The sequence below is a fragment of the Centropristis striata genome, chromosome 4 (genome assembly GCF_030273125.1).
Source record: "Centropristis striata isolate RG_2023a ecotype Rhode Island chromosome 4, C.striata_1.0, whole genome shotgun sequence".
NCBI classification, from domain to species: Eukaryota; Metazoa; Chordata; class Actinopteri; order Perciformes; family Serranidae; genus Centropristis; species Centropristis striata.
This window is the reverse complement of record NC_081520.1, coordinates 30705555-30728127: the sequence shown is the minus strand read 5'-3', so window position 1 is coordinate 30728127 and position 22573 is coordinate 30705555. Positions and strand designations below refer to the sequence as shown.

Here is a 22573-nt window from a genome sequence, read left to right as displayed (position 1 = left end):
CTGATCGCTCTTAAAAGACAATTTCCTAATTTTTCTTCACAAAACACATATGTAGACGTTCAGGAAGAACTCAGGATGCTCAAAGTAATGTCGGATCAAGTCGAATTACCTCCAGGTTTGTTGCATTCATTATCAGTAGAAGTGAACTGTAGGACTATTCAGGTCATGTAACCTTTATAGGAATGATGCAAGAAGTAAGAGCACAACACAGGCAGGCATTTTTATAAAACCATGAGATTTATTTCACTGCATTTCTGCATAAATACAAGTAAAGGATCCTTTAATTTAGACTTTATTTAGATAGCATTCACAAGTGTTTGTCAGTCCTTCTGTAATATAACACACCAGTTTCCCTGATCATGGTAGCTGCTCTGCACTTTGACCCCAGCCTCCTGAGCACACAGCTGCTCCAGCTCCCTCTGCTGGAAAACGTGGTAGTAGCGGTGAAAAACGGGCGCTGGGCTGCTCTCCGACTTTAGAGTAGAGCTTGGGGTCTGACTCGTGTCGCCATTTGGACTGAGTTTAGAATCTGGGCTGTGAGTGGCTTCACTGGTGTGGAGACCTGATCCAGAGGAGCTGTTGGAGTCAGCGTTACAGTCTAATGGGGATATGGAACTCAAACTAGAGTCTGCACAGGTGTTACCTGAAGTCTTTTTGGACTTCTCTTTCCTTTTATCCGTCTTTCTACTCTCTCCTGAATCTTCCTCCACCCGTTTTTTCCCATCTTTCAGATGCCAGGGAACCAGAAGGTCCTGGGTGTTGAAGGCTGTGCGGTTGGTGTGCACACTCAGTTTGCCATCAGTCACGTCTTGTGTGTTGTCTTCAGGCCTGTCGTTGTGCTCTAAATCTCTGCTGGTGTGGATGTTCAGGTTCCTGTCTGGCTCTTGTCTGTCGTCTGGTGTGTTTTCATTGCCGCTGTGGGTCTCAGGATGCTCTTTGTTCTGCTCTTTGAGGTACTTGGACCTCTGCTTGTTGTATTCTTGTTCAAAAGCCCAAACGTAGATAAGTGCTCGGCCTCCAGGTTTCAAAAGTCTCACCAGCTCCTTCACTGCTGCCAGCCGCCGCTCCTACAACACACAAACTATTTATTTGACCATTTTTTCTACATACTCATAACTAACCCACTTAACTAAAACACACAAAATTAAATTAAACTTGCTTAAATTTGTCTGTGTTTTGCTTGACTATTTCATGGTTCTTATCTGTCTGATAAAGAATTTGGAACAATCACATGATTTCAGGCAAAATAATAATAAAATAATTATTGCCTCTGCCAAGGAAGACATGTTTTCGGTTTCGTTCCGTTTGTCAGCAGGATTACAGAAAGACTGCTGGCTTGATTTTCATTAAATTTGCTGGAAAGGTGCCGTGTATATTATTGAAAAATCCTAAAACGTTGCAATAATATTTTGTGCCCGACAGATAAATAAAAGTAATTGTAATGTAATAATACATTGTTTGTATAATGTATAAAAATGTTACATTTTATTTAATAAGTTTAATGTTTAAGAAAGTAGCTCTCTAGTTCATTTGCGTGGTGAAAAATCACTGCACAATCCACATAAAAATGTCTTTTTTCATTCCAGCTCAAAAAATTACAATATCAAAATCACTATACAGTCATGGAAAAAATTATTAGACCACCCTTGGTTTCTTCAATTTCTTGTTCATTTTAATGCCTGTTTGTTTGGGCAAATATATTGATAAGATTATTAGACCTTATTGGGGCTAAGACGATAAGCCAAAAGAAATAAAGGCAATATGTATTATGACCTCTTTGAATCTCGCACTCAATACAAAAAACTAAAACTAACGCTAAAACTGCTAAAACTAAAATAAAACTAGCAAACTCACTCTAAAAACTAATTAAAAGTAACTACATTTGAAAACAAAAAAATTCACAACGAAATTAAAACTAAAACGAATGAAAAATCGAAAACTATTATAACCGTGATAGACTTGTGTACCTGTGTGGAGAAGTGGTGTATGACAGCTATAGAGATGCAGGCATCGCAGGAGGCTGTCCGCAGAGGGACACTGAGAGCATCAGAGACAAACGCCTGGAAACCCCTCTCTGCACAGATCTGAACCAGAGCACTGCTACGGTCACAACCAACCTGAAAAGAGACAGAACACACACACAATCATTCACACACAGGAGCAGTAGAACAGAGAGGGCTAAACATGTACAAGGACAGATGAAAGTCTGATTTTCAGACGACTGGAGGGATGCTTTCTTTTATTTTCTGTTTTCAGCCCATTAATACTAAAACACAGAATCACACAGAGAGGTCCAATCCTACATTAGGCCAACAAGACAAGATAAAGTCCAGAGACAGAAAGAGAAAAACAGGGAAATGCAGCAAGTGGAGACAGTAATGATCACTTAGTCTCAGGAAGCAATTCAATCAGGTTCTTATGACTTTCTCCCAAAGAAACAGAGGTGATAAAGAGAGGAATAACACACACACACACACACACACACACACACACACACACACACACACACACAGTTACAGACATGCAATCACACACGCACACACAATCTGTTACACACACACACACACACACACACACACACACACACAGTTACAGACATGCAAACACACACACACACACACACACACACACACACACACACACACACAGTTACAGACATGCAAACACACACACACACACACACACACACACACAGTTACAGAAAGACACACACACACACACACACAGTTACACACACACACAGTTACAGACACACACACACACACACACAGACAGGCATTCAAACACACACACACACACACACAGTTACAGAAAGACACACACACACAGTTAGACACACACAGTTACAGACAGACACACACACACACACACACACACAGAGTTACAGACACATTCACACACACACACACACACACACACACACACACACACACACACTCAACCTATTACAGACATGCAAACACACACGCATGCACACACGCAAGTATGCACACAAAATGTGTTACATGCACGCACGCGCTTTTTCATTTCAATTAAACCGGGTAAGTCAACAGTGTTAATCTGTGACGGGAGAGAGAGTGTAAAGGGAAGAGAGACAGGGTAAAAACATAGAGGACAAAACGAAAGTGTTGCAGAAATGAAACAAATTTAGGAGAGAAAAAAACAGCCAGATTGTTCTCAGAAACTTGGTGTGTGACCTGCATGTTCACGGTGTTCTCAGTAATGATTTATCATGGTTACCGTCTGAGTCAGGATAAGCTGCTTACACGCACCTCCAAATCCCAAACATGAATATCCCAGTGTGCATATGTAAACAGAAAATGTAGGATATTGCCATGGAAACTGAGCTAATACAAACAATGACAACCAGCAGAAATCAGAGTGAGAGCAGCACAGGCCTCAGCAACGAGGACATCATCCCTGGGTGAATTATTTTGGTTGATTTGGCTGGTTTGTAAAAGGGACACAACGCTTATGACTTTAAAACAAACTGATTAAAGATATTTCCCTTTGTGTGAAAGTTTAAACTTCTGATTAGCATTAACCACATGACTTGTCAGAAACGCAAAAAGGTAAACAAACAAGGAAAGTGCAATGAAACAAAGCTTTGAAATTATATATTTTTTTATCTATATCTTGCAAAAGAGACTTTATTTAAAGAAGTACTTGACCATTTTGGGACATTAGCTTAAAGTTCATGCCCTCTTTCTAAGAAGATAAAACTGAATATGAATTTCATGTCTACAGGTTATGTACAAGACTGTAAGCTTTGCTTAGTGTAAAGACAGAAAAAAGGAGAAAACAGCGAGTCTACCTCTCTAAAGCCAACTTACTGCATCATGTTTAAATAGTTCCAGCAGATAACTCCCCTCAAAATCAGCAAACGTGTTTACTTTTTTGTTTATGTATGGACTAAAGGTCAATATGTACCTTCTTTTGCATTACAATGTCTAATAACAACTAGTCAATGATGTCATAACCCCTTTGTGCATGTGTCAACAATGTGGTTGTCTGCCAGAAGCCGTCATAAATTTACTTTTTGTCCCGTTTCAAGCCATAGTTTTACTATTTTTTAGATCTTGGTCATTTTCCAATATGATTTTTAACCAGATGAAAGTTCTTATTTATCATACATTTGGATCCTAAGTAAACATATACTACGTTCACACATATGCCCCGCCTAGAATGCATTTGACCATATTTGGTAGCGTAAACGCAGATTCATCATGATGCATCCCCAACAAAGACATAACAGGAAAATACCTCATCAATGCAGGTTGTGTGGTGGTTGTTTTGATGACAAAGTGCCAAAAATCATGAAAATGGAGAGGAGCATTGATGTACAGTCATGGGAAAAATTATTAGACCATTGTTTTCTTCAATTTCTTGTTCATTTTAAGGCCTGGTACAGCTAAAGGTACATTTGTTTGGACAAATAAAATGCTAACAACAAAATTAGCTGATAAGAGATTAATTTAAGACCTGATATCTAGACATTTCCATGGTTTTCTTGATAATAACCAAAATCAGTATCAAGAAAACCATGAAATGCTCCCCATTCCATCTCCGCTGCAACCGATTTGCTGACTGTTTGTGAACCGGCGGCTGCAGTTATAACATGTTTCTGTACATAAATGACTCATAAAGTCGTGTGGCGTTTTACAGTGGGGAAAATCTAAGAAGCATTAGCAATAAAACCGCAACAGAAAATGAAATTAGCCCACAGGGATAACTGAAGTATCACAGAATTACAGACATTATGGTGATGACACTCACTGCCATCAGCTCCGGGTTGACTCCCAGGTATTTCCCGTTCCCACAGCCCACGTCCACCAGCACGCTGCCAGGGGGGAGCGACTTCAGGAAGTGGCAGACGCGAGGCCAGGGGGAGTGGCGGGTGCTGCTGAAGTGGGAGGCGATGGCGTCGTACACCCGGTGCACATACTCCTCCTCCAGGAGGGTTGCGTCGGCATGGCAACTGGGCAGTGAGGGAGGAGACGGGGGAGAGGGTGCTGGGGGAGCTCCCTGACTGTCACAGGCAGACGGGAAGGCTGGAGAGGAAGAGAGGGGGAAGAAGAACGGTGAGACAGATCTGTCCATCAGACTGTAACTTGAGGTCTGCTGCAACTCTCAGCTCTTTTAAATCAAGTCTGAAGACTTTTCTGTTTCCATCTTAAACTGTAATTTTTATTCATTCGCTCTTAAATGTTTTATTAATTCACTTTTTTTTCTCTTTTTTTTAAATTCGCTTTTAAATGTCTTCTAATGTGTTTTATGTATTTTAATCTTGCCCCTGTAAAGCACTTTGAATGTCCCTGTGTCCGAATTGTGCTATATAAATAAACTTGCCTTGCCTTGTATTATACACTCCTGAACAAAATCTAAAGAAAATTACAAGTATTCGCAATTTGGGTTGGTAAAACATAACCAGGTTGTAAGTAGAACTTCGAAATGCAAAAAGAATAAACAGGAGTAAGAGATTTAAAAAAAAAAAAAGTAGAGTAAGTAATTTATTGAAAACTACATTTAAACTCAAACAGGCTGTTTATCAGCTGATCAAAAGTTTAAAACCATAGCCCCCCCAAAAAACCCAAAACAGATATACAAGTGTCAAAAAAGGACTCAGTAGTGAGTAGCTCCACTGCTGTTGTTGATTACTTCAAAAATTTGTTTAGGCATGCAGCATTTGAGTGTTTCCAGGAGGCTGGTGGGAACTCTTCTCGATGTGATGAAGATGGTTTCACAAAGAGCATCCAAGGACTGAAACTGACGTCTGTTTTTGTAAACCTCCCTTGCCATCCATCCCCAAACGTTCTCAATGGGATTAGATCAGGGGGAAACGCAGGATGGTCCAAAAGAGCGACGTTATTCTCCTGGAAGAAGTCTTTGGTCAGGCGGGTGTTGTGAACTGTAGTGTTGTCCTGTTGAAAGACCCAGTCATCACCGCACAGACGAGGGCCTGCCACTTGAATTTTTTGTCCCATAACCCTTAAGATCCTATAGGAATTTAAAACGACTGTCTTACTGCATCCCACCTTGGCAGTTATGGCGCGTTGGGAGACGATTTGCTTGTGCGGCTCAACAGTCCTGCCACATTGAAAGATGGAAAGCCTTTTTGCCTTTGACATCAGGACATCATGACAGTATGAATGTCTGATAGAAAATGACGTGAAAGCCAAATTTTTGCACAGATTTTGACATTTTAAGGCTATGGTCTTAAACGTTTGACCAACTGATGAACAGCCTGTTTGAGTTTAAATTCAGTTTTTAATAAATTGCAGACTCGATTGTCTCTTGCTCCTGTTTCTTCTTTTTGCATTTTGAAGTTTTACTTACAACCTGGTCATGTTTTACCAATGCGAAATGCCATTACTTGTAAGTTTTCCCCCCCATCTTAAGATGTTGTTCAGGAGTGTATGTCTTTGGTGTGTTTTACTGTGCGATTGCAATATCCTCACCACAGCGGCAGGGTTCATGTCTGATTTTGCGGAAAGTGAAGGAAGTGCGGGTGCCTCTCTTGCTCAAAGTGAGATTGCTTTGAGTGCCGAGGTCAGGTGTTGCATGAGCAGGGGATTGTGGGTCGCAGGCCGGCACCATGTCAAACTTCCGCGGAGTTATCCTGAGAGAAGATAAAAGAGTTAACTAGCTCAAGAAAACTGATGGAAGCTGTGAAGTTGGTGTATTTAATATGAACATCAGAAGATGTTACTAAACCCTGAGCCTGTCACTGGTTTTAAAGACCACAGACAGACTGAATGTAGCCCAGAGAAACATCAATAAATTCAGCTTTTCTGTGCTCCACTTCAGTGCAATAGAGGAAGAAAAGAGCTGTCACTCCTCTGTGAATCCAACTAAACATCATGTTGAGATAAAATGACACTCAGTGAGGGTGTGACAGAGTGCAGCTCACCCATGAGTCCAGAGGTATCTGCTCTCTCCCTTCATCACCAGCAGGCTCCGCTCTGGCAACACCACGGCAACAAGACAACCATCGGGGTGACGGAACTCCATCACCGTCTGCGTTACAAGAACAACAGAACATTCAGGAAACATGAGGACATCAGTCACTCTCTCACACAGGTACAACTATCCATTTCTTTAAGAAACACAGCAGAATGGAGGCATAAAGTCTGAGTCCGTACTGTATGTGTGTACTGCTATAATATAACTGCTGATATCAGAATACATTTTTCCATTTTATATATTTTTATACTTCTACTCCACTACATTTTGAGGCAAATATGGAACTTTTTTGAACTACATTTAGCTGACAGTTTTAAGATTTAACATAAAAACATGATACATTTAAAGTGATTTGACTTTTGTTGTTTTTTTAATTAAACCTCATTACAGTATATTAAGTAGTTAAAATGAGCTCTGCTTTGAGAAAAAACGCTGCTTACATAAATGCATCAATGATAATCCAATAGTCAGTCATGGAAAAAATTATTAGACCACCCTTGTTTTCTTCAATTTCATGTTTTTTTTTAATGCCTGGTACAACTAAAGGTACATTTGTTTGGACAAATACAATGATAACAACAAAAATAGCTCATAAGAGTTTAATTTAAGAGCTGATATCTAGACATTTTCCATGGTTTTATTGATAATGATTTTGGTTATTATCAATAAAACCATGGAAAATGGTTAGATATCATCATCTGTATTCGGAAAATATATAAAACAGTCTGAGTGGGGCAATTCTGCAAAATGAGTACTTTTACTTTTGATACTTTAAGTACATTTTAATGCTGATACTTTTGTACTTTTAGAGTCACCAATTAACCCTTTATCAGGCAAAGAACTATATTTGGTAACTTCAGGTAATATTACAAGAAAAAAGTTGCAAATTTACTAGATTAAAGTGGCAAATCTACAAGAAAAAAAGTCGCAGATTTAAGAGATTTAAAGCGTCAAATCTGTACGAAAAAGTTGCAGATTTACAAGAAAAAAGTGTGAAAACTTTTTTCTCACAGATTCACCACTTTAAATCTCATAAATCTACGCATTTTTTTCTCGTAGATTTGCCACTTTAATCTCGTAAACTTGTTTCTCAAAATATTATTTTTGTATGTTTTTTTTTACACATTCTGGCTGTATGTAATACCCTCCAATATTCTCTAGGGTTGAAATTTGGAATTTGCAAGTATTTCAATGAGTGTCCTACTAAGGGTTAAAGTGGTGAATCTGGGAGAAAAAAGTTGCTTTTTTCCCCACTTTTTTTCTCGTAAATCTGCGACTTTTTTCGCACAGATTTGCCACTTTAAATCTCTTAAATCTGCGACTCTTTTTCTTGTAGATTTGCCACTTTGACCTAGTAAATTTGCAAAAAAAAAAATTTTTTTCTCAAAATATTACCTGAAGTTACCAAATATAGTTCTAGGGTTAAACCTCACTGCATGTGTTTGAACTGTGGGAGGAAGCTTCTACCGTGAGATCACCACTGTGCTGCTCCATAATGTAACACAAGAAGTTAGAATTGTTGGTCACGTCTTGTAAAATGTTCTCAGGGAGAAAGTTAATGACTTCCCTTATCCTTTATCATGTTCTTGTGTATTCCATTAGGTCTTGTTGTTACACAGCTGAAGCTTTACGGCATCCAATTTACTTTTCAATCGTCCAGTACTTATGTATCAAGTGAATTATTCAAAAGTATTGTTCATGCAGTATTACTTTGAAAAAATATTTATTGAACAAATGCTGGTTTAACTACCCCTGTCTGTAGCAACTGTATTTATATTAAAAACTAACAACTACTATCACACTACCACCGAACTGTCACATTAATGGATAGAACACACAAGCATGCGCACGCGTACAAACACACACACTGCAAGGCAGACACTGTTTCATTTACCAATTCAGAATTTATTGTAAAATTCCTTTTAGAAGTTATAATGGGATTTTTTTTAATCCAATAAAAAAATAAAGCGGCTTTAATGAATGTATTTGTTGTTATTTTTATGTTGCACGACCCTGCCAGAAATTTTCATTTTTATATCACCATGTCATGACCCTTCAGACCCCAAGCACCCAATAATGCATTCATTTTCCTGCCTGTAAATGTTATAAATTTGCACTTAACCTGATTAAATAAAAGTAATAAAACCCAATAATGTAATTAAATGCAATACCTAATTGCATTATTGGGAATTTATTACATTTTTTAAACCCTTTTTGAGTGCAAAAATTTTGTAAGATCAGACAAGGTAAAGGAGACATTCAATAAGACACAGACACAGACACACACACAGACACACACAGACACACACACACACACTCACTAACAACCAGCAGCAGCATCTCCACCCCAGCGTTGCTGTTTGATCCTGATGTTTCCTTACAGAGCATAACAGCATGAGCTCTGCTGGGAAATTACATCTACACAATTTCAAACTGCTTCCCTCCAACTTCTGACAGCAGGAAAATTGGATTTTGTGAAGTAGTGGCGTGTGTGTGTGTCTGCATGTGCATGCGTGCGTGTGTGTGTGTGTGTGTGTGTGTGTGTGTGTGTGTGTGTGTGTGTGTGTGTGTGTGTGTGTGTGTGTGTGTGTGTGTGTGTGCGCATGTGCATGTGTGTGTGTGTGAGAAAGAGAAAGACAGATCAGTGTTTGTGTATGATTATAAGAGAGCGATGTACATGCAACACCAGCAAATTATCTGATCTTTGCCTGAAACCACAACTGGAATCTTTCTCTTTCTCACACACACTGACACACATGCACACAGGACAGGAAGGACTGTCTTGTTCCCGTCTGAGAAGTATGGACCAATCAATGAAGCCAGTGGAATGTGACTAAGTCGATGGTGATGCTGCCAGCTACACTTTACTACAAGACTATTCATCATTGGCACGCACACACTTTAACACAACGCACAGCAGACACACCAAACACCCACACACCCACAGGTAGCCAGCGGTGTTTTTTTTCACACAAATAGGCTCAATGAACCTCAACAGAAAGGAAGAACTCAGGTGACGCAGTAACCCTGACTACTACGACGTTAAATAGAGTGGATTTCAAGTATGCAGTCCTCGGATTACGACGGCAACTTCCGGGTCTGAGCAGGGAGGCAAACAAAGTGTCTTAAGCTGCATTCTACCAAAAATTCCAGCAGGGGGGCGCTGACGGCAGCTGCAGAAGCATTTGGGTCCATCCATTTCAATACAAAATGAGAAAACTTCTCACTTGATTTACTACCACAGAAACATTTTTTAGGACAAAACTATGGTCTCAATCATGAATAAAAAATCTTCTTCAAGACAATTTGATGTTAATAGTGTAAATAATGGCCCATTTAGAAGAAAATAGAAGATAAAGAATCGTATGATTTGGGGCGTGGCTACCTTTGATTGACAGGTCACTAACAAGGTGAGCCATCATCAGGAGAGAAGCAGAACAAAGCGTATCCACAGCAACGTGTCAATAAAGTTATATACAACGTTATATAGATATAAAAAAAGGACGTTTCGCAGTTTGGTCTCATAACTTTGACCCTTTCACTGTATTTTGACTTAATGACAGTTTATTTGAATGTTTTGTTCAGTAAACATGTCTTGTTCAGCGTTTGGTTGGACTAACAGACACTCCAAGGAGTCACTGCTCATTTTTCTGAGGTAAGTAACGATTTTGTTTTTGTTTTTTGCTAGCCAAAACTAACATCCCAGTTACTGCTCCAGTTAATGCTAACATGAGTCAGTCAGGTTGAGGTGTAGAGAGGCATATAGTCAGTGTTGTCAGATCCCTTTCACCCCTCCACAGTCCAAATATGGTCTGCTCCCCGTATCGGAAACAAGATGGTGACGAGTGTAACGCCGAACTCGATGCCTCAAACGGGCCACAAACCAACGGGTGATGTCACATGTTTAATCAGCGATGACACTAAGTTATCGTGACTTCTTACTTTTTTGGAAGCACACAATTAAATCACATCAGTGACATTTTATGAGCCACTGAAGAATCGGATGGCATTTACACCCACAGATTAAAAAAATACTAGCAAAACCAGAGTAAATGTGACTGTGAGTCACAATTTGGGTTAGTAATGTGTTGAAAAATGGCTTCCAAAACCTACTGAATACCACTAAACATAAAGTATATTCAACATATTGGTAAACTATATTTAAATGAGGCGAAAGCACAGAGCTGTAAAGGACTAAACCAAAACAAAAAGCAGAATGCGGCACAACAATCATGGGATGATAAAATCCTTATTAAAAATAACATTTGCATAATCACCCAGCACTAGCAAATATTGCATTAGTTTGATGTATACATGTTGATGGAAGAAATCTGCCTTTTTATTTCTTTCTTCTGTTCAGTATAGAAGCCTTTTTCCCTAAACGCCTGATATAATATTCCTCCTGTACACTTTTTGTAAACACATTTTGTAAGTGTCCACTAAAGAGTTGGACCAAAAACATGCTGTACTGCACCACACACACATGCTGTCTGTCAGCCTGTGTGTGTGACAGATGCTGTGACAGATGACAGCTGACTGCTAATAGAGCCCCGGCTTTTTCAGACAAGCAGGGACAGATGGGCGTTCATCTACAGCCGTCACTCTGCAGAGACTACACCAGCATACCAGCTCCAGGTGATACCATGTAGTCCGCCAGACATGGAACGTTCTCGGACAGAGCAACACTAGGCCTGTCACTATGGAAGTTAATCTGTGTCATCGGAGTTTGAAATAAAAAAGACATTGAATTTCTAGCACTGAATATTTATGCATTGAAATGATGTATCTGAATGTTTTTCAACGTTAAAAATTAAACCGCAAAAAATTAAACCGCAAAAAATTCAACCTCAAAAAATTCAACCGCAAAAAATTCAACCTCAAATTATTGTACTTTACGGTTCTATTGTTTATTTCTTTGTATTGTGTTTTGGAAACCTTGTGTTTGCTAAAATTGTGTGATATAAATAAAGTAGATTGGAATTGATTGGATATTATTTCATTATAAAAAATAACAGCTGGAATGGCTGCTTGGTAAATATAGTTTTTTTGGCAATTTGTGCTGCCTGTCAAACATTTGCAGCTTTACTTTAAACACAAAAAGCACAAAAAGCAAATATATTGAGTCCAGAAAAAAAGTATTGTGTCCATTTTTATATATCGAACGATAAGTCAATATAGTAATTATCCTGACAGGCCTAGCAACACCCACTGTTCAAAAGGAAAATTTGTACATTAATTGTTCACAAACTCTCGTTCAACCAGGGAGAGACCTCTAAGAGCGTCATTAACTACATACTGTAACAGCTGAAGGCCACAGTGAGTGTGAGAGTATAATAGTGTCAGCGAGAAAGAGAGAGAGAAAAGAATGAGATGTAGCAAGAAAGGTGACCAAATGTTCTCAGGAGTATCAAAAGAACGGCAACTCCCAACATACAGTCATGGAAAAAAATATTAGACCACCCTTGTTTTCTCCTGTTTTCTTGTTCATTTTAATGCCTGGTACAACTAAAGGTACATTTATTTGGACAAATATAATGATAACAACAACTAGAAAATTTCCTTTGGGGAAATTCTGAAAGGGCCACGGGGGCTACTGCCGGTGTGTGTACACTATGATGAGATTCTTCAGAGATTTCAAACAATACTAGTAATGTTATCATACTATATAATATACAAGGAGCACACCTACAACAAGCATTCCTTTTCAAGTATTTGTTTATACAGCAACCTATGCCCTTTAACCTAAAAATATGTGTGTGTGTGTGTGTGTGTGTGTGTGTGTGTGTGTGTATTATTATTATATTGGTGTGTATATTGGGTAACATTTTAAATAAGACATGTAGAATTAAGTGATTTTGACAGAAATATCACAATTTTAAGCATCATTTAGGTAACTTTTTCAAACAGAAACTTTCATAACTTTTGATCAATTAAAGGACTTAATTGACAGCGATTCAACAAGTTACTTTCTACGATAAACGGCAAACTTTTAAAGAAAGCATACGTCAACAATGTCTGTTTCCGCAGTTTCAGAAGGGTTGAACTTAGTTTCTTGTTCTTTTAATAGCCATCCTTCCATCCAAAAAACAATGTTCCAATAATTTTTTCCATGACTGTACTATTGCACACACAACTCTCTGACAGTTGTTCCCCCTGAGACCGATGAATCTCACTCAGTGGGGTGACAGTTTATTTGATTGATTATTGATTTTCTCCAGTCCAACACTTTTTATCTTTAAATGCGGAACTTGATTTGAATTATTGATGACTGCACCTCGAGCACCTATGGTCGATACCGGCCACACGAACTGATTGATGAATTTCATTTGTTAGGTAAATTACCAACCCACAAGCATGTAGCGATAATTCCTCTGGTTAGTTAGCTGGAGTTTGTGAACACACGCAAAATGATTGGCGGACTTACCGCTGAGCGATATATCAATATAAAAAATATCTCTATATTTTTTTAAATGTGATATGGAACTAGACCATATTGCATATATCAAATAGTTTTTTTTTCTTTCTTTATATATAAATGCTGCCCTTACTAGGGTTTGTCATATTTAGTTCTTTTGTAATGTTCATTATTCTTTTCTCATATAAATATATTTATTTCAGAAAAAGATTGGCCTATCTTATTTCATAGGTTATTTTTATTTAAGATATTTTTTATGATCTACATTATTTAAATGTGCACTTTATAGAGCTTTGATTTGACTTCACCTTTAGTTCACTTAAATAAACGGTTTCAATAAAACTACTTGTGACATGTCATATTTGACTTTGAACATTTGCTGTCACTTTGCAATAAAAATATCAGAATATATATCGTATATCAATATTCAGCCTAAATATATCAGGATATGACTTTTGGTCCATTAAATCAGCCCATTAACGACTTAATAATAACTTTTAAAGTTAGTTACAAGATGCTTGATGATAAAACAAAATGCAATTAAGAACACAAAAATAAAACAATTAAACAATTTATAAAACAATGTAAAACAAGGAAAAGGTCAATAAAAGGCAATACAATAAAAGTGAGTAAATAAGTATTAATGTAAGCAGGAGCCCAGTGGTGGAAATTAACTAAATATATTTACTCAAGTACTGGACTTAAGTACAATTTTGAGGTATTTTACTTATGCATTTCCATTTTATGTAACTTTATACTTCTACTTCACTACATTTTAGAGGCAAATATTTGACTTTTTGCTCCATTACATTTAGCTGACAGCTTTAGTTACTTTTCAGGTCGAGATTTAACATAAAAACATGACAAATGTATAGTGATTAGACATTTATAACAGTATTAAGGAGTTAAAATAAGCCCTACCTTGAGAAAATTAAAATGCTGCTTACTAAAATGCATTAATGATAATAATCCAATAATATATTTGGAACATACACAATCTGCCAAAAAGTTAAAATATTTTTTTACCTCTTTCCATGAAATGCTTGTGACAATGTCATTTATTCCTGACATATAGTGTATATCTTCTCAAAACTTTATTAATCAATCTCTTCCAAACATATCACAATGAACATGAAGCCACAATTAATAGAGGATTGTGTCTGAAGACAAAATTATTCCAACCGTGTATATAATAATCTAATAAAAACAAGCAGTAAAAATCTTAAACTTGATTCTGAAACTCACAGGTAACCTGTGGAGGGCAGCAAGGACTGGTGTGATGTGCTCACTTCTTGTAGTGCGAGTTAAAAGCCTGGGTAACGCTTTATATTAAGGTCCTTGTAATAACCATTAATTAACAAGTAATAAGGCCCTTGTAAATCCTTACAAGATGCTTATTAACATTATTGTGTGTTTATAAACTTATATAAGTGTTAATAATGGCATTATAATACAGCTAATAGCAGGCTATAAGAGATTTATAAGCACTAATAAGAAACTTGTTAACAGTTTGCAAATGCTTAAGAACATTAATAAAAGCCTCATGAGTATCTTATAATTGTTCATAATAGCATTACAAACACCCATGACCCACCCATTATGTCTTTGCCATGCCTTTATTAATCTTATTTTGTTTGCTTATTGATATTAAAATATACTTTATTGCTCATCTATTTTAAGTTAACTATAAGTTAACTATGCTTTTTCCAACTACCGGATCTAAAGCGAGAACAATGCCTTATTACTTGTAAATTAATGGTTATTAAGGACCTTATTATAAAGCTTTACCAAAGCCTGGAAACAGCGTTTTTGTATTAGTTGGAGTTTGTGGATTTTAAGTTTGCTGATGTCTAGAAGAAATAAAAGCATGAATGGACTTTTTACCTTTGCCCCCAGGCTCAGCGACAGGAGGGTGTCCTCGAAGGCAGAGTGAGTGTCCACGTGAGGAGGAATGCCTGGAAATATTAGAAAATATACATGTAGATTTGAAATAGTTAGACCGGTTGAAATGCATCAAGGTAGGTCTGGGTGGTATCAAGGTATCACAGTATTTTACAGAAATTTAGGGTATTTATTTAGTCAAGTCAAGTCAAAATTTATTTATAGAGCACATTTAAAAACAACCTCAGTTGATCAAAGTGCTGTACAGTTATTCAAATACAATAAAAATCATTCACAAATAAAGTAATAAATAAAAACAATGAAAACAAAATACTAAAAAACAATAAAATTGTTATAAAAACTCAATTTAAAAACAGAGTTAGAGTTAAAAGGGAAATAAAATAACAAAAAGTAAAAAGAAAATAATGATTTAGTATTTAAACAATAAATATATGATTCTCAACACCTTCAAAAATACAGACGAGCCTCTTTCTCTCAAACTGATACTGAGATGCTAGCTTTAGGTGATTTATGCGGATTATATTGGTCAACACGTTCCACAAGAAGTTCCCGCATGTTCCTCGAAGCTGCAGTTTCAGGACCATGTCCTAGGACCCCAGTTTTTGGTGACACTGCCCATCATTTGGGGTGTAAAGGAGGAACTCAGGTGATGTAGCAACTCTAACCCTAACCCTGACCACTAGGATGTTAAACTGAGTAGCTTTCACGTACAGGTGCATCTCAATAAATTAGAGTATCATAGAAAAGTTGATTTATGTCAGTAATTTAATTCAAAAAGGTGAAATAACACATTTTATAGATCAATTACACTCAGAATTAAACATTTCATGTCTCCATTTATTTAATTTCTTCTAATTATAATGATTATGGCTTACCTTTAATGAAGACCTCAAATTCACTGTCTCATTTTTTTTTTTTTTTACAAAAGATCAATTTTAAAAAGGATATGTTTATGTTGTCTTCTGAAAAGTATGTCCATCTATATGACTCAATACTTGCTTGACTTGAACTACTGGAAATGGACTTTTCCATCATATTCTAATGCATTGAGATGCACCTGTATGCAGTATGAAAAATAGATATCGTCCAAGTCTACATTAAGGTTCTTTAAATGTAAAAGTGTTTAATTTCAACTTGGTTGTGTTTCTGACAAAGACAATTGAACCTTTACTGATGTGTGACACTAAAATAAATCTGACATTTAATAATGAATCGGACTTTATGTACTTGAGCTTGAACATTAAGAAGCATTATTTCTAACCTGTCATTTAACAGAATCCTTATTTCTGCCCTGAAGTAGCAGTTTTGCCAGTAGCAAAACGTAGTAGTAAATCTTTAAAGTAATGACTGAAAGGAACCAAACACTTTTATCAGCCTCCTAGGTGCATGTTTGAAAGGTCCTGCTGCCCCCTTGTGGTGTAAATGCCACCACTACAGTCATGTAGAAAAATATTAGACCACCCTTGTTTTCTTCAGTTTATTGTTCGCCTGGTACAACTAAAGGTACATTTGTTTGGACAAATATAACGATAACAACAAAAATAGCTCATAAGAGTATAATTTACATTTTTTCTTGATAACGATTTTTATTATTATCAAGAAAACAATGGAAAATGGCTAGATATGAGCTCTTAAATTAAACTCTTATCAGCTATTTTTGTTGTTATCACTATATTTGTACCTTTAGTTCTGCCCTACAAAGTCCAACTACAGTAACTACTCAAAGGGTAAAAAATGCTTTAAAGTTTTTTAAACTGGCCAAACTATGACACTTATTTCTACATGTATTGATGATGTAATTTTTATGCTAAAAAATCATGACCATTTATTTGACCTTTGACCCCAAAAATGTAGTTACTGCACTCTGGTTTTGCTGTAAAAGGTTCCAATAGTAATGCACAAAACCAGTGCAGTAACTACAATTTTGTTGTCTTCTTTAGCTTTTGTATTTAGTTTTCAGTGAATAGACATTTTCAAATTGATTTTGTTTTTAAGTGTATTTAAAAGTGTTTAACAATTATATTCAAAGATTTGTGTATTTTAGACTTAATATTATAAAGTAATGTTATATTTTAGCCTTTAGATAATAATTTCCCTATCAAATGAACTTATAATTTCTATTATTCTTGTCTTCAATAATCAACACAATGAAGAAATACAAAATAAGAAATACAAGCCAACTGATTTGGCTGTGAGTTGGATTTTGTAGCCACTGCGATTTTTATGTGATTATTTCTCTGAAAGCAAAATTGTTGTCACAAGATAAAACAGACATCAAGGAGTTCATTTTTACTCAATTTCGACCAAAAATGTAGTTACTGCAGTTAGGCTTGGTAGGGCAGAATTGTACCAGGCTTTAAAATGAACAAGAAACTGAAGAAAAAAAGTGGTCTAATAATTGTTTCCATGACTGTAGAATAACTCACCCTGTCCAGACTGGTACTGGTTGACAGTCAGCTGGTCTGGCATGATGTCGATGTGTTTGTTCTTCACACACCGCTCCAGAACAGGTAGACACTCCTGAGGAATACCTGGATACACACAGACAGCAGCAGACTGAAGAGAACACCTCATGGCATAATGAAATATGTTACTATGTTACAAATATGTTATTGCAATTAAATCTCCCAGCAGAGCACAAAAACATTATTAGATAATAACAACAATAAGAAGAGTAGGATTTGAAGACACAGCATTGTTATCAGTGAGAAAAAATGTTATTGTAAGAGAAATGAATATCCAAATATGTTAAATTATGACAATACAACCCTACAAGAAAAAAAATTAAATAAAAAAAAAAAAAAATTACCTGCAGCTAATGGCTTGTCCTTATCCACATTGTTGTTGTCATAGCGAAATTCAAAGCCGTAATGTTTGACTCTTCTGTGCTTCAGAGCTTTCTGAGCTACAAGGCAGAAGAATGAGGTTAACAAATCTTGAACTTTTTATATGAATTGTATAGAATAGTTTTGTACATTTGAATGATACATTATTATTATTATTATTATTATTATTAATAATAATAATACAAACAAAAATAATCATCATCATAATCATTGGCATAATAATAATGCATCATAATATATATGTTATTATTATTATTATTATATTCATTTGTAAGACTGTCATCTTAGTGTTCTGGTGCACAATTTTGCAAACTATAATTTTGTAAATGCCTGATTTGAAAATGCACCATTGTATATGTCATATACCACTTATTACTATACTGTGTATATCTCTGCATATATTAAAATATATTTATTCATTGATGTTCATACTACTACATGCAGCAACCTTTTTGATCTATTTAGCATGCAAAAAAAATATTTTATCCGATGTGCAATATCTGCAAAATACAAAGTACTCTCAGAAAACAGAACAAATAAACACAAAAAATATATTTTAATTATAAATGCCAAATAGCAGAAATGTACAAATATAATGTTTATATAATGGATGTATATGTCTTATTTTTTATATTCTTTATTTTGTTTTCCATATCTACAGTCATGGAAAAAATTATTAAACCATTGTTTTCTTCAATTTCTTGTTCATTTTAATGCCTGGAATAGCTAAAGGTACATTTGTTTTGGCAAATATAATGACAACAACAAAAATATCTTAATTTAATTTAAGAGTTGATATCTACCGGTAGTCACTTTTGGTTTTCTTGACAATAACCAAAATCATTATCAAGAAAACCATGGAAAATGTTTAGATATCAGCTCTTTAAAAATTTAAATTCTTATCAGCTATTTTTGTTGTTATCATTATATTAGTCCAAACAAATGTACCTTTAGAAAACTTCCTAGAACCAAACACAAACAGACATTGCAAATGATGCAGCCCCTCACCGGTGACATCATCATTAGTAGACGACCAGTCTATAGCAGCGAGCAGCAGAGCTTCTTCCTCCAGAGACACAAAATCCTCCACCAAGACTAATCCCTCTGGCAGAGGAACAGAGGCCTCCTCTTTACAGGTTACTGCACACACACATAAACAGAACATACAGTAAGAATCACACTACATTAAGTCCACCGCTAGAAAACTGGGAGTCACATTTGACTCAAGCCTTCCTTTTGACCCACACATTAGAAAAGTTGTCCAGTCTTGTTTTTACCATCTAATCTCCATCTCCACAATCAAACCCATGTTGTTACCCTCTCATCTGGAAAAAGTAATTCACAGTCTTATATTCTCCTGTTTAGATTACTGTAATTTAGGGCTGGGCGATATGGACCAAAAGTCATATCCTGATAGATTTAGGCTGAATATTGATATACGATATATATCCTGATATTTTTATTGTAAAGTGAGAGCAAATGTTCAATCAAAGTCAAACATGACATGTCACAAGTAGTTTTATTGAAAGTGTTTATTTAAGTGAACATAAATACTGTATAACAGCAGGAGTACCTTTTTAAAAAAAATCAAAGCTCCATAAAGTGCGCATTTACATTAAAAAAATGTCTTAAATAAAAATGGCCTATGGAATAAAATAGGACAATATTTTTCTGAAATAAATAAAAAACTGAAATAAAAAACGAGCTGCTCGAGGAGATAAGGCGCACAGAGTCAGTAACTTCTTTTAAATCACTTCTTAATACCCACTTTAATAGACTTGCTTTTATGTAATGCTTTCTATCTCACCACTCCTTTTTACGACTTCACTTTTTACTTTTTTTACTCCTTTTACCTTTTTTTTCTGCGTATCTGAGAATGTCTTGCGATTGTTCCTCCTCTGTCTCTTATTGTTTTTCCTTTTAATGTAAAGTTGCTTTTAGCCTTATGGCATCATTCTTGGTGTTATTAACTGCTCTCTGTCCAAGCACTTTGTAAATTGATGTTTTTAAAAGGTGCTATACAAATAAAGTTATTATTATTATTATTACTGGCTACAAAAATCTGTTATTTTTCTCAGACAAGATTTCCAAAGCATGACGCACACGAACAAATCAATTTGGTGTCATCAGTTATACGACAGTTACAGTGTGTAGTTAACAATTCTTAAAACCATCAGGAGCAATCTCACAGTATTTTGTGCTTGTGTCTGTGTGTGTCACTGTTTAAGGCGAGTACCTGAGTCGACATAACTGAGGTAGAGTGTGACGCTGTTCTCTCCGCATTGAAGCTTTTCCCCGTTGAGGTGGATGTGGGCTTTCCGAGCACTCTCCTCACACCTGGAAACAGAAGGACAATAACAAGCGTGTGAGTTTTAAACCAAAATATTGAAAGCCTTATGACAAAGCTGAAACTAAAATTAGGATTCTTTTTCAGAATCAAATCTTGCTTCTTCTATCAGTCATTTGATTTCTGCAACTTTCTTGCCTTTACTGGACTACAGTGATCTGCCTTTTACGAATGCTACTAATCAGAGCCTTAAGAAGTTGGACTGTGTTTATCATTGTGCTCTGCTTTTCATTACTGGCTGTGGAAATCACACACATCATTGTACTCTGTACGCCACGGCTGAAATGCCATCTTTGTATGTTCGCAGGCAGTCTCACTGGTAAGTTTTTATCTATAAATCTATTCTTGGGCTGCTCCCCTCATACTTGTGTGCATACATGTGTCAAAACCAAACTCAACATGGTGTACTCTCTCAAAATACTGAACAGATGCTGGTGCCAAATGTGAGAACTGAGTTAGGTAAGAAAGCTTTTAGTTATGCCCCTTTATCATGGAACATTTTGCAAAAGGACTTGAAACTGTCCGAACTGATCACAATCGGTGAATTCAAATCGATTCTAAAGGACAAACAAAACCCTAGGTCGGTGTGACAGCTCCTTATAAGTCTCTACTGAGGATCCTTCAGTGTTGTTGTGATGCTGGATTTGTATTTAATTGTTTATGATAACTGTGTTTAAATGTTGTAACTTGTCTCTTTTTATGCTGCTTTCTTGGCCAGGTCTCTCTTGAAAAAAGGGTTGTTTTTTTTAGTTTCAATGAGACTTTTACCTGGTTAAATAAAGAATATATAAAATAAAATCTTCCAGAGTGGTTTAATTAATTCCACATTCAGGTGTGATATAGCAGTGTCCATTCAACAGCTGTACCTGTATGTAACAAAAGCGTAAGGCTTGTGAGGGGGCATGATCAGCGCCTCCAGCTCTCCCATCTCCTTCATCACTGCAGACAGCTCCTCTCGACTAACGCTGTTCCCCAGGCCTCCGTTAGCCACCACCAAACTCTGGAGAACAGACAGAGATAGGTCGGTTGATTTATAAAGACTCAAACTGTAAAAAAACAGGCATTATTAATGTATGCTTTCTTTAAAAGATCGCTGTTTATTGTAGAAAGAAACTTGTCACATCGTTGAAATTTGAACATTTTCAAAAGTCCTTTAATTGATCAAAGGTTATGGAAGTTTCTGTTAGAAGTTACCTAAATGATGCTTAAAATTGTGATATTTCTGTCAAAATCACTTAATCCTACATGTCCCATTTAAAATGCCAAATATAAACCATTTGGAAAAACTAGATACTGTTAAAAACATTAAATTCTGCACTCCTGAGCAACACAAATCATGATTGATTCTGCTGAGGCAAAGGCAAAGATGTCTTCATTTGCTATCTTCTGGTGACACCAATTTCCTGTTGTCAATATATTAAGGTAATTCATTAATTAAAGCAACTTGGCTGTTGTGTTCTGAGACACATTCTGTCACAACACTATTATTTAAGGTTGGAAAATGTAAGGCAGCAACTTAAGAGTTCCCTAAAAGCCTAAACTACTATTATTGTTCTTTTCTTTAAAGTCATGACTGCAAAGGAGTAAGCTACCTACTAGTGTGCTTTCTTCATTAAACCTTAACCCACTGAGTTGAATTTCTTGGGTTTAATAGCTTAACATCAATACATTTTAAAAGGAGTAGCTACAAGAAGCTACATGTTAGCTAGCTCTCTTCGCCGCCACTTCCTGTTTATAAATGTTCATTTTCTGTTACCTTGGTAGGCTGCGATACTGTACTGATGCCTTCATGTTTCAGCAAAGTGTGACTGGCTTTTAACTGTTTACGAAGAACTTTCTTGTCCTCTTTACTTCTCCTGACAGATTTCACGTTGCTTTCCACACTGGCATCCATTGTACGTTATTTTATTTAGTCCGGGTGAAACACAAGCATCAAAAACTGAAAGTTCCCGACGATTGTCCTTCTGGGAAAGCTGCACCAGCGTTGCTTCTCTTTAAAAAAAAAAACCTTTCAGAGCGTATATTTTGACCTAAAGCATAAAAAACACAAGAGGAACTAATAACATTAGGCGACCTACTACCATTTGTAGTATTTGGGCT

At 36.3% G+C, this 22573-nt stretch overlaps 1 protein-coding gene across 1 annotated transcript; it reads right to left on the bottom strand.

Annotated features, from left to right (window-relative positions):
- Window positions 1-218: 218 nt before the first annotated feature.
- On the bottom strand, window positions 219-22414 carry alkbh8 (alkB homolog 8, tRNA methyltransferase). Its single transcript, XM_059330459.1, has 12 exons — window positions 22230-22414; window positions 21340-21473; window positions 20363-20463; window positions 19135-19266; window positions 18090-18185; window positions 17707-17811; window positions 15263-15333; window positions 6911-7017; window positions 6459-6619; window positions 4777-5051; window positions 1968-2117; window positions 219-1067 (listed from the first exon to the last, which is right to left on the bottom strand). Exons 1-12 carry the CDS (start codon window positions 22365-22367, stop codon window positions 321-323), a joined length of 2217 nt encoding a protein of 738 aa, XP_059186442.1. The 5' UTR covers window positions 22368-22414; the 3' UTR covers window positions 219-320.
- Between the last annotated feature and the right edge of the window lie 159 nt (window positions 22415-22573).

What these genes read in the sequence shown, in the direction of transcription:
- alkbh8 (XM_059330459.1), bottom strand. Translation starts at nt 22,367, where the DNA reads ATGGATGCCAGTGTGGAAAGCAACGTGAAATCTGTCAGGAGAAGTAAA. An exon ending in CAGTATCGCAGCCTACCAAG is followed by an intron (nt 21,474 to 22,229) that starts GTAACAGAAAAT and finishes TCTGTTCTCCAG; the next exon opens with AGTTTGGTGGTGGCTAACGG. An exon ending in GGACAAGCCATTAGCTGCAG is followed by an intron (nt 17,812 to 18,089) that starts GTAATTTTTTTT and finishes GTGTGTATCCAG; the next exon opens with GTATTCCTCAGGAGTGTCTA.